General features: G+C 39.9%; 1 protein-coding gene across 1 annotated transcript; it reads left to right on the forward strand.

Moving 5' to 3' along the window:
• Nucleotides 1-7,691: 7,691 nt before the first annotated feature.
• LOC116373897 (zinc finger protein 160-like) lies at nt 7,692-11,728 on the forward strand. Its single transcript, XM_031822191.1, has 3 exons — nt 7,692-7,711; nt 7,971-9,664; nt 11,703-11,728. The coding sequence occupies exons 1-3, from the start codon at nt 7,692-7,694 to the stop codon at nt 11,726-11,728; spliced, it is 1,740 nt and encodes a 579-aa protein (XP_031678051.1).
• The last annotated feature ends 1,367 nt before the right edge of the window (nt 11,729-13,095 follow it).

The following is a 13,095-nucleotide window of genomic DNA, read 5'->3' on the forward strand; positions in this document are numbered from 1 at the left end:
AAACGCTGCTCACCCACATCGGCAACCAACTTTTCCAGAAAGTATGGCGCTAGAACACCATTAATAATTTCTGTACACTTTGACATGTGCATTTTGAAGTGGGTAGCAGCAGTGGAGTCTGAGAAAGCAGCTCTACATGCTTCTCCAATGTGATCACATGCCTGCATGGAACATTGTTCAGCGATAGCTAATGCCATGATGTCCTCAGCCTTTTTTGCAGAGTAAATTTGTTAACCATAAATTGCAGCTTGTTTTGGGTGGAACTGTTACAAGGCTTTGCCTTTTGAGTTGTCATGTGTTTTTTTACATCACTAAGTTTGGCATAGAAATCAGCCTTACAATACAGGCAGTATGCCCGTCCGTGTATTATCTCCAATAGACAGCTTCAACCAGCCTTTGAATTCAGGGTTTGATTCCCACTCCTTTCTGTATTTTGAGTGTACAGTTTAGACAGAGACATGATGAGCTAGCCAGCTAGATGTTTATCTTACGTCACAGAGAGGCACACACACAGTGGGACAAGGTGAGTAAGTGACTGAGTGAGTCAAATGCAGTGATTTATTTTTGTGCAGTGATTTATTTTAGACAAAGAATATTTCACATTTACATCACGCCCTGAATGTAAGCCAGGGCGGGATCAGCCAGCTTCCCGCATGCGCGACTGCTGCGCGAGGACTGGGCTGCAAGTGAGTGCTTTGGGACGGGGGTGGGGCCCACTAAGAACAATACATGCTTTCACGTCAGAGTCTCCAATAACACCAGAAAAAGTCACTAGATTTGTCACTAGTCAATTTTTTGAAAATGTGTCGCTAGAGGGGTCTGAATACTCGCTAAATATAGCGAAAATGTCACTAAATTGGCAACCCAGCTTGGGAAGACCTAGAGTTGATCAAGATGTTGATTGTGTAATGCTATTTCTAAAATATGGTGAAGCATTTTTTTTTTTTTACCTTTATTTAATTAGGCAAGTCAGTTAAGAATAAATTCTTATTTTAAATGACGGCCTAGGAACAGTGGGTTAACTGCCTGTTCAGGGGCAGAACGACAGATTTGTACCTTGTAAGCTCGGGGATTTGAACTTGCAACCTTTCGGTTACTAGTCCAACGCTCTAACCACTAGGCTACCCTGCCGCCCCGGCTAAAGCATAGCAAAATAAATACAACAGAATTTGAGAAAATGTCACGTTGGGCAGACCGTTATAGATAGGTTAAAAGGTCATTAAGGTCACATGATCACCTCATTCAAAATTGCCAAGCTCCTAAACCATTCTTCTCAAAAAGGGACCACACAAATTACCACCATGCAAATTAATAATTGGTTTTAGTAGAGAAAATAGGAATCTAGCCTATTAAAACAGACAGAGCAGGTCATTTTGATTATACGACCTTAGTGACCCTTTAAGCAATGGGAGGGTGTAGTAAAGGCTTTTCTTATGCACAACGCAACTCAGCGTGCCTGGATACAGACTGTAAACATGTATTGTGTGGTTACGGCACCACACAACCCAGAGGACTTTGCTTTTAAGGCTATGACACTCACAGCCATGATAAATGTCATCATAACACATGGGCTCTCATGTATTATTGCTTAAATATACCATGGCTGTTAGCCAATCAGCTTTCAGGGCTCAAACCACCCAGTTATTAATACAAAATATACTACAGAATAATTACATGTTTGTAGGTACCATTGACAACAGAGTACACAGTTGTGTTTCCTAATCCCCGCATTGCGTGATGGTCGTTGAAGTTGAACAAGGACATCAGGCCATTGGTAAAGAGCCTGAAAGTCAAGCACACATAAGATGTTCTTTGTGAATTGAACACTTTCAAACTGCTGAGGAGAGAAGGCTCTTGGATTTACTGTCTTTGTTGCAGACAGTTTGTATCACTAACGATACCTTTAAAATTACTTACTGGATCCATTCTAAAGATATGACATACCTGTCCATGACCTTGTTGGCACCGTCCTTTGTGTTCTTACCACCAATGTTGCTTAACCTTAATCTGTGTCAAGAGACTGTTTGAAACCCTGGAAGTTATGCAGTAACCTCTATCTCAGTAGGACTAATAAAAAATTAAAAGATAATTCTACAGGCATTGCTTGTAAGAGTGGAATTAACCAATTGTATCGCTTTAGGTAGTGTGAAAGATGTTGACTAAATCTACAGTGTAAATGAAATGTCAAAAATAAATGTCAATTTCACCATCAGATTCTGTGCATCCGCACTTCGGCGCTGCTTCTCTAGTTGCTCAAAGTCTTGCTCCGTCTCCATCTCTTGACATGGAACTCAGAGTCTTGGGGCTCTGATCTCCCAACACGTTTCACCTCCAATATCTCTACCAATTTAGTTAGGACACACTTCTGAAATGAGAACATTGTGTTGACATTGTTGTCACACACAAGAGGATCCTGACAGACAAGTTGATTGCAAATAAAAGTGAAATTTTACTTGCAATAATACATATAGTTCAACATTTCAATAATAGTATATATTCTACTGGATCGGTGTTTAACTTTAACACAAGTTTAAATTTTGTAGTACATTTTGTCATTCTACAAAATAGGTGCCTTTTGAATTAGTACATCACTTATACATAACATATCAGAGAGAATCAAAAAGGCACACATTTCGTGGAACAATCCACTTACTGACATTATTCATGGGAAACAGCTCTGGTCTTAGCGGAGGGAATGTGAGGGTGAGAGCTTCGATGTTCTTGGCTCCGTTGGGCCTGGCAAGTAGAAGCCCTGGATGAATCTTACAAATTCAAAGCCAACTCAGTGTCAACCCAGAGGTAAACAGCAAAAAGAAATAGTACTTGATTTTTGTAAACCTACACACTACAATACATATTTTAAGGATAGTTTTAATCTTCAGTTATCAAGACTGAACAAGATGTGTATAATTTCTGCTCATTGTAAAGAAACTAGCACTGATGAGCAAACTTTAGTTACTACATAACTTCTCTCACCTTGTCTGGTAGAGTAACAGGGGGGATTTGGAAAATGTCAGTGCTCCCTGCTCTGGAGGTGGGACTGGCTAGTAGAAGCCCTGGATGATTCAGTAACATTCAAACCCAATGAATAAACATCCCTTAGTAGTTGACAGGTTACCTGATTATGATTTCTGGACTTGTCTGGCAAGTTGTACTCTTGACCCACCGTGTGTGAAGTGAGACGGGGAAGGAGAGCATCTAGAACGGCCAGCTGAATCCCTGGATTGCCCTGAAACACAAATAAAAACCCAATTTGGGTGTAATCAGGACAACTTAAAAAGCAAGGCTTTGGATAGGAAAATGTATATGTACTGTATATCATGTGTGAATAATGATCCTGATAGGCAGTGATGCCTGATACAATAAAGAAAATCCCATCTATGCTACCCTGTGAAAGGTTTGACATTTCCCACTGACTCTCCGGTTTCTCTTACCACGTCTAGGCGTGTCCACATTAAATTCATCCTGAGCTGGGGTAGAGGGAGAACAAGACTGGCTTTTCTGCCTTTTTTGGGCCTGCCCAGGTGAACTTCTGGATAGTCCCGCAACAAACATTTAAGCACATGACATACAGTAAATCATGCATGCAATGTTATTAGATGCACATCAAAACCCATAATTTATACATAAAATATCAGAGGGAATCAAAAGACACACATTTTGTGGAACAATCCACTTCCTGGCATTATTCAAGGGAAACAGCTCTGGTCTTGATCAGTTGTGGATGTATAATTATAATCTTCACTCTTTTCATTTTCTGAAAAAAAGTTAAAAGGTAAATAGTAAACAAACTGTAGTAATGAATACACTGAGAGCAAGTTTGAACTACATTTTGACAGGCTTCTTAGCTAGTTAATTTTGGTCAAAGCATTTGACACATTCTCCTCTTAATTGTAACATATTAATGCCCTCTCTCCTGTGAGCTAACGTTCTTAGCTAGCTAGATAGCTAACCCATACTACAGTTAGTTAGCAAACCAACCAGCTTCACGGTAGGTACCCAGAGAGTAACGTTGATGTTGGACTCTAGCTAGTTAATACATTAAAAAAATGTCTGCCAAAAAACAATGACAATGACCCGTTACCAGAAAACATAGCTAACCGTAGTTAGCTAAACCGATAGAGTAAGCTAGCTGACTGTTTATACAACCATAAAATATGTTAGCCCTGCTTTCTCGCCTTACTATCTAACGTTAGCTAACGTAAACTCACCCCATTCCGTACAAATGTGCGCAACCGCAACATTCAAACGAGGCTACAAAGAAAACTAATGGGACAGTGTTGACTTCAAAATCGGGGGTTTGAACTAGGTTTCTATTCAAGCGTTGATCGACATGTTAATGGCTCTATAGTATTGGAGAAAAGTTGAAAAAACGGACCCTCCGTCATGTCGTAACGTACAGTACCGCATAAAGCAACTATTTCTGTCTTACAATATCTCTCCACCAGGTGTAGCACTTATCTTTTCTTTAAAAACAATAAATGGACAGTGACGGGGTAAGGGGGGATACCTAGTCATTTTTTGCGTCATCATTGCATGAGATCATCATTCTCAAAGCCGCTGTTTACTTCTATAAGATCACTTTAGCACCGCCCTAAAAACCCGATTCAAATTTGACAGAAAACTTCAAATAGGTATGTAATGACACATTATATAAACTCTTTATAGTATTTTATTTACATTTTAGAGGTGATAAGTTGGACAGATCGAGTGAAAAAAAAGCAATTTTCCCACAGGACATCTCTCCTTCTCACTATCACGCATTAGTTTCGCTTCACCAACCCGCAATTTTTAAAAAGATCCATTGCCTGCTTGAATTATGCAGAAACGGGGAGCGTTTAGGCCATGCAATTGATTCATTTGGAAAGTGGAGAAATTGTGCTTACAATGGTATTGGCATTACAGTTGATCTGAAAGTATTACGTTTTTGGGGCTAAAATAAGGGCAATTGTACGGACCAAGGCGATGTACGAGTTTACGTTAGCTAGTTAAGTTAGCATGCAAGTTTCCAGGCAGAGAGTTAGCCTAGAGAAAATAATAGTTTGGACATCAACAGAAACTGATAGTTAATATAACAACCCTATCAAATTAGAAACGTTTTCAGAAATGTTGATGCTTACAATTATCCTCGTGTCGTTGTGTTGCCGTCCTGATGAACAAATGTCGGGTGAATGACTTGCTCTTTCGGCTTCTCCCAGTTTTGAGACATGACGGTTATAAATTGTAATAAATTCCGTTGTGAAATTGTAAACTAATGATTTAAAATTACAGGTAATTTTCAGTCATTCTGTCTATATCAGAACAAACAAGCTATTCGATGTTATTTTAAATCAATATATTTCATTACATTGTGTATCTAAAAAAATAATCTAACTTATACCATATGCAATATTGTATAGTTATATTCGTGTATCTCAGGCATTTCTATGAGTACAAGCTGATCAGGCTGATCTTCGGCTCTTTTGCAGTGCAGGTGTTAGTCCGTAGCGGGGTGTGTCTTGTTTTTTTGTAAAATATGGCGAAGCGGAGGTGCTTGTTCGAGTCTGATATCTCCCAGTTGAGTAAAGTTGGTAAGAATGAATGGAAGACGGGGACAACGAAAAATTTAGCAAAAATACCAAAAGTTGTAAACTAACAAAGGGTTCTTTTGGAGTGCGATTCATCAACAATTATGTCTTTTTGGGAGATAATTTGAGGCCAGGAAGATGGTAACGGAGGCATTAGGAAAGGTAGAGTCAGTCAGAGTGACCAGTAATGGTTTTGTTTTGAGTTCATGCGGCTCAGAAGAGCAGAAGGAGAGAGCATTGTTTTTCGGAGCAGGGCACGGATAAAAGGTGTTATATCTGGAGTTTCGTTGGGAGAGTTAAGAGTTTCTGCCTACTCATGTGAATCTGCGATATGTAAGATACGCAGTGAGAGCTATTGTGAATAAACCACTGCAGTTATGACATTGATAAAATAATGGCCATGTTTCAAGTGTGTGCCGACGGAATATTTTTGGTATTTATTATGATCCCCATTAAACGCTGCAAAAGTATCAGAATTCTTCACTTCTCTCATTGACTTGTCAAACCCGGGCTTGGTCTGCTTCGCAATCGTTCTCTGAAGTCTCGCGTTGTTACGTCTCTGGGTTTAAAAACTGGTAGTGAGGAACGGGAAGTTCTGCGCGGGCGCACATCATTCTTCGGAATAAAGGATACGCCAGAATTGTGCACTAGAGACGACAACTTCTGTGTCCGTTTCAAATATATTACTACTGGTATGTAACAGCACGTTATAATATTGAAATAACATGTCATAACAGGCTAGGTAACAAATACGTCAAGTTTTGATAAAGGTTTTATGTGCTATTTTTATGTCAAACCGCGTGAGTGAACGTGATCACTTTTTTTTACAAGTCACGTAGAGACTTTGGGTTAGTCTGAGTGGATCTTTATCATTTCGTCAAGGTCATTTCATAAAGGATAATTTATTTATTTATTTCTGGGTTCGTTTTACATGTCCTTTTTGGTTTTGTGTAAAATTCACGAGCTGGTAAAATGGCGGATTCCACTCCGTCTGCATCGACGTACTTCAGTGTAGGCACTGAGGGTGCAACAGAGAGAGAATTTTGTGGTTGCACTACTGTTTTGGAGCTAAATGTAATGATTATCAGTTTTCTACATGTGTACTAATATTGAGACATTCAGTTGTTTCTGTCTATCTGTAAATGTTACTATGGTGTGAATGGAAATACTATTGGTTTTTGATTGGAGTAATACAGTGAAGACGAGGTTATTCAGGAAAATAGTACATAGTGCTGCCTACAACATACTGCAACCTTGTACTACATGTTTTTTTGAGTCATTTATGCATTTGTGTATAGGGGATATCTACTATAGATTAAGTGCATTTACAGTTGTGTAGCTTAATTTTAAAGTGTATAATTTGTCTAATATTTATTAATTAATGTTTTGTCAATGCTTAGTTACCAGATCTATTGAAATGAGATCAGTGCTCGACTTGGACAGGAGCTCATCAGAGCTGAGTACCAGCACCTCAAATTTCTACTGTTTGAGCTCATGTTCCTCTTATAGAATATTAACAGTATTGTGGAGCTGCTGCACCTAAATATAAACAGTACCGGCACCTATTCCAGTCCTAGTCAAGCACTGAATTAGATAATTGAACAGGAAAAAATATAATATATTTTTAGAGAATAAAGAATGTGCCAGAACTGTCAAGGCTAACTTTTGTGTCTGTTTCTCATTGTTATTACAGGACGACTAGAATTAAGTCTGAGGCCGGTAACATCAACAGTGAGGACAAACCCAGCCTGTCTCTCTCTCATTCCACACTGAGTCCAAACCTACAGTCACTGGGTCCTGATTGTGACAGTGGAACCAGTGGAACTGCAGGATCGAGACATGGCATCAGTGAAGCTGGAAGACTGCAGTCAAACACTGGAGCTGAATGCCAACATTAAAGATGACGAAGAGGAGGAGAAGATTGGGAAATCTGTTTCTCATGGTAAGATCAGGTTCTATCTAAGTTTGTGTTTTACAAACTGCCAGTGTTTTAAAGTCCTATGAAATGAGTCTGTGTAGTATCTAACCCTTGTGATAGTGAGTAGAGGATGACACGCCCCTTTTTAGCTTTCAAGTCTTATCCACTTTTAGAGTTGTTTTATTCCCCTTCTGTGTTGTACTGATATGAATACATATGTCGCCCGGTAACCTCTTTGAGCCTGTTTCCTCTCTACATTTCTTCTAAGATTCCTGCTTTTTAGGGAGTTTTTCCTGGCCACTGTGCTGCTACATCTACATCGCTTGCTCTTAGGGGATTTTAGTCTGGGTTTCAATAAAGCACTTTGACAACTGCTGATGTAAAAAGGGCTTCATAATATACATTTGATTGACATGTATATCACACCAACTGACTGGTTCTTCTGATGTTGTTCACACAGGAGACCACGTTGAGACATTCTCTACATCCAGAGAGCAACAGCAGGAAGATCACAGAGCTAACAGGTCTCACCACTGCCCACATTGTGAGGAGATTTTCCCAATTCTATCAAAGCTAAAAATACACCAAAAAATACATACAGGACAGAATCCGTATTCCTGTACTGACTGTGGGAAGAGATTCACAACATCAGGGAATCTAACGGTTCATCAGAGAGTGCACACTGGAGAGAAGCCTTACTCCTGCTCTGACTGTGGGGCGAGTTTCTCTCGACTGGGCCACTTAAAAACACATGAACATATACATACAGGAGTGAAGCCTTACCCCTGCTCTGACTGTGTAAAATGCTTCACAACATCAGCTGAGCTAAAAGTTCATCAGAGAACACACACAGGAGAGAAGCCTTTCTTCTGCTCTGACTGTGGAAAGAGTTTCTCTCAACTTTCCCACTTAAAAACACATGAACGTATACATACAGGATTGAAGCCTTACTCCTGCTCTGACTGTGTAAAATGCTTCACAACATCAGCTGAGCTAAAAGTTCATCAGAGAACACACACAGGAGAGAAGCCTTTCTTCTGCACTGACTGTGGAAATAGTTACTCTGCACTGTGCAACTTAAAAACACATGAACGTATACATACAGGAGTGAAGCCTTACTCCTGCTCTGACTGTGGAAAGAGTTTCTCTCGACTGGACATCTTAAAAACACATGAAAGTTTACATACAGGAGTGAAGCCTTACTCCTGCTCTGACTGTGTAAAATGCTTCACAACAACAGCTGAGCTAAAAGTTCACCAGAGAACACACACCGGAGAGAAACCTTACTCCTGCTCTGACTGTGGAAAGAGTTTCCCTCTACTGAGAACCTTAAAAACACATGAACATGTACATATGGTAGTGAAGCCATATTCCTGCTCTAATTGTGGAAAGACTTTTTCTCAACTGGGACACTTAAAAACACATGAACGTATACATACAGGGGAGAAGCCCTACTCCTGCTGTGACTGTGTAAAATGCTTCAAAACATCAGCTGAGCTAAAAGTTCATCAGAGAACACACACATCAGAGAAGCCTTGCTCCTGCTCTGACTGTGGGAAGAGTTTTTCTCGACTGGACCTCTTAAAAACACATGAACGTAGACATACAGGAGTGAAGCCTTACTCCTGCTCTGACTGTGTAAAATGTTTCACAACATCAGCTGAGCTAAAAGTTCATCAGAGAACACACACAGGAGAGAAGCCTTACTCCTGCTTTGACTGTGGAAAGATTTTCTCTCAACTGGGCCACTTAAAAACACATGAACGTATACATACAGGAGTGAAGCCTTACTCCTGCTCTGACTGTATAAAATACTTCACAACATCAGCTGAGCTAAAAGTTAATCAGAGAACACACACAGGAGAGAAGCCATACTCCTGCTCTGGCTGTGGAAAGAGGTTCTCTCGACTGGACTACTTAAAAACACATGAACGTATACACACAGGAGAGAAGCCTTACTCCTGCTCTGACTGTGTAAAATGCTTCACAACATCAGCTGAGCTAAAAGTTCATCAGAGAACACACACAGGAGAGAAGCCTTTCTTCTGCACTGACTGTGGAAATAGTTACTCTGCACTGTGCAACTTAAAAACACATGAACGTATACATACAGGAGTGAAGCCTTACTCCTGCTCTGACTGTGGAAAGAGTTTCTCTCGACTGGACATCTTAAAAACACATGAAAGTTTACATACAGGAGTGAAGCCTTACTCCTGCTCTGACTGTGTAAAATGCTTCACAACAACAGCTGAGCTAAAAGTTCACCAGAGAACACACACCGGAGAGAAACCTTACTCCTGCTCTGACTGTGGAAAGAGTTTCCCTCTACTGAGAACCTTAAAAACACATGAACATGTACATATGGTAGTGAAGCCATATTCCTGCTCTAATTGTGGAAAGACTTTTTCTCAACTGGGACACTTAAAAACACATGAACGTATACATACAGGGGAGAAGCCCTACTCCTGCTGTGACTGTGTAAAATGCTTCAAAACATCAGCTGAGCTAAAAGTTCATCAGAGAACACACACAGGAGAGAAGCCTTACTCCTGCTTTGACTGTGGAAAGATTTTCTCTCAACTGGGCCACTTAAAAACACATGAACGTATACATACAGGAGTGAAGCCTTACTCCTGCTCTGACTGTATAAAATACTTCACAACATCAGCTGAGCTAAAAGTTAATCAGAGAACACACACAGGAGAGAAGCCATACTCCTGCTCTGGCTGTGGAAAGAGGTTCTCTCGACTGGACTACTTAAAAACACATGAACGTATACACACAGGAGAGAAGCCTTACTCCTGCTCTGACTGTTGAAAGAGTTTCTCTGGAATGTGTCAGTTAAAAAGACACCAAGGTAAACAGAGAGAAGCCTTAGCACTGATCTGACTATAGAAAATTGTTTAAAACAACAGCTGACCTAAAAAGTCATCAGTGAACAGACACAGGAGAGAAACCTTAATTCTGCTCTTAATGTAGCAAGAGTAACTCAAGTGAAAGTCACCAAGTAAAATACTACTTGAGTTAAAGTCTAAGTATTTGGTTGTAAATAGACTTAAGTATCAAAAGTAAAAGAATGAATAATTAAAAATTCCTTAAATGATCCTCTCTGTCAGGGGTGGGCATTTCTAGTCCTCGATGGCCTGATTGGTGTCACAGTTTTGCCCCAGCCCCAGCTAACACACCTGACTCCAATTATCCCATAATCATGATCTTCAGTTTAGAATGTAATTTGATTCATCTGTTGTGTTTGGTGTCACACTTTTCTCCATCCCTAGCAATCAGGCCCGAGGACTGGAGTTGCCCACCCCTGCACAACGGGATGGTTGTTGCTAACGTGCGCTAATGTGACTAGAATGACATTGTATACAACAGACGACTTTCTGGGACATAGACATTTCTTTATATCGACAGAAAGCTCAAATTCTTGTTAATCTAACTGCAGTGTTCAATTAACAGCTATGAAAGTGAAAAAATATCAGGAGGAGGAGAGTGCACAACAACAAAAAATATCTAAACATCATTGCCAATCAGATGCGTCCCTTCATGGCAGCACTGTATGCATCTGCAAATAGACTTTTTCAACAGGATTATGCCTTGTGCCACACGGCTTGTCCAGTAATGGTTCCAAGTACATTACAGTGAATTCAGCTGAATTGTGCATCTGTGGGAGGAGAAGGAACGAGCTATTCAGAGTAGATCCACTCCCAGCCAACTTGACAGAATTGTAGGAAGCATTGGAGTCCACATGGACCAGCATCCCTGTGGAACGTTCTCAACACCTTGGACAGTCTATGTCCTGATGCATTGAGGCTGTTCTGAGGATAAAGGGGGGTGCTACTCACTATTAGGAAGGTATTCCTGATGTTTGTGCACTCAGTGTATATCAGATAAAGATGGTGTGATCAGTTTTTAGCTTTAGTTTGGGTGGATTATTTTATATTACTAAACAACTTTTGTTTAATGATTAACAAGCTATGAATCGAGTACTTGTGTTTAATAAATTGTATTTTAATACTAGATTTATTATTTTTGTCATTGATGATGAATGTATTTGAATAACTATTGAAGTTAATTGATCTGGCGGCAGGTAGCCTAGCGGTTAAGAGTGTTGGGCCAGTAACTAAAGGTTGCTGGTTTGAATCCCGAGTTGACTTGGTGAAAAATCTGTCAATGTGCCCTTAAGCAAGGCAATTAACCCTTATTTGTCCTATAAGTTGCTCTGGATAAGAGCATCCGCTAACTGACAAATAATGTAATGTTTGTACATGCATGTTTTTCTCTCTTGTGTATAATTAAATGAAATAAACTGTTTGAAGTGACATACTGTATATACAATACACAACATTACCACTTTGTTTACCCTGGCCAGAGGGACAGGACCATAGTAAACTAGACTATGTAGCTGCTGTTGTTAGTAGCCTACAGTTTCCAGGCAATACAGCATGTCAGATCACTAATGATTAGGTGTATAGACTGCTACATTTATGCAAGAGTTTTTGCTTGTGTCTATCAGGAGTGATGTATTATCAGGCTAAGTAACTACTATTATGTTGTTTTTGGTTTGCTAGTTGCACCAGTAGCATGGTATTTTCCTGCAATGGTAGTGACCAAAAAACAACATGTTTTCCATTGTACTGGGCCTAGGAACATAGAAGAAACTGCCAGATGTGTCATAATAGCCTGGAAGTAAAGCTGCACTGGGAGACACATTTGAAATGGAATACATTGAATACATTCAGCAGGGTGGAAACAATCACAGTAAAACATGATTTAAATGTATTGTTGGAAGGGCTGTGGTCACCAGTCATGTAATACATTAAATATATACATCAGATGGTATTGGGGAACTATTTCATAGGGTTTTCATGGGTACATTATTTTCCCATTTCAATCTTATACCAACCAACCCTATGCTTGGTGTGACTGTTATGGACAGAGCAGACCATCTGCCCTTAAATATTGTAATATGCAACCTGGAATTAAAATGTAAGAGTACCAGTGCTTCTACAGTGTAAGTTGATAAGAACTGCCTAGTTAAATAAAGGTTAAATAAAAACAGCGAAACAGTTCGGAAGAGTTTGTGCATACAGTGGGGCAAAAAAGTAATTAGTCAGCCACCAATTGTGCAAGTTCTCCCACTTAAAAAGACGAGAGAGGCCTGTAATTTTCATCATAGGTACACTTCAACTATGACAGACAAAATGAGGGGGAAAAATCCAGAAAATCACATTGTAGGATTTTTTTATGGATTTATTTGCAAATTATGGTGGAAAATAAGTATTTGGTCAATAACAAAAGTTTATCTCAATACTTTGTTATATACCCTTTGTTGGCAATGACAGAGGTCAAACGTTTTCTGTAAGTCTTCACAAGGTTTTCACACACTGTTGCTGGTATTTTGGCCCATTCCTCCATGCAGATCTCCTCTAGAGCAGTGATGTTTTGGGGCTGTTGCTGGGCAACACGGACTTTCAACTCCCTCCAAAGATTTTCTATGGGGTTGAGATCTGGAGACTGGCTAGGCCACTCCAGGACCTTGAAATGCTTCTTACGAAGCCACTCCTTCGTTGCCCGGGCGGTGTGTTTGGGATCATTGTCATGCTGAAA

The sequence above is a fragment of the Oncorhynchus kisutch genome, unplaced genomic scaffold (genome assembly GCF_002021735.2).
Source record: "Oncorhynchus kisutch isolate 150728-3 unplaced genomic scaffold, Okis_V2 scaffold4085, whole genome shotgun sequence".
NCBI classification, from domain to species: Eukaryota; Metazoa; Chordata; class Actinopteri; order Salmoniformes; family Salmonidae; genus Oncorhynchus; species Oncorhynchus kisutch.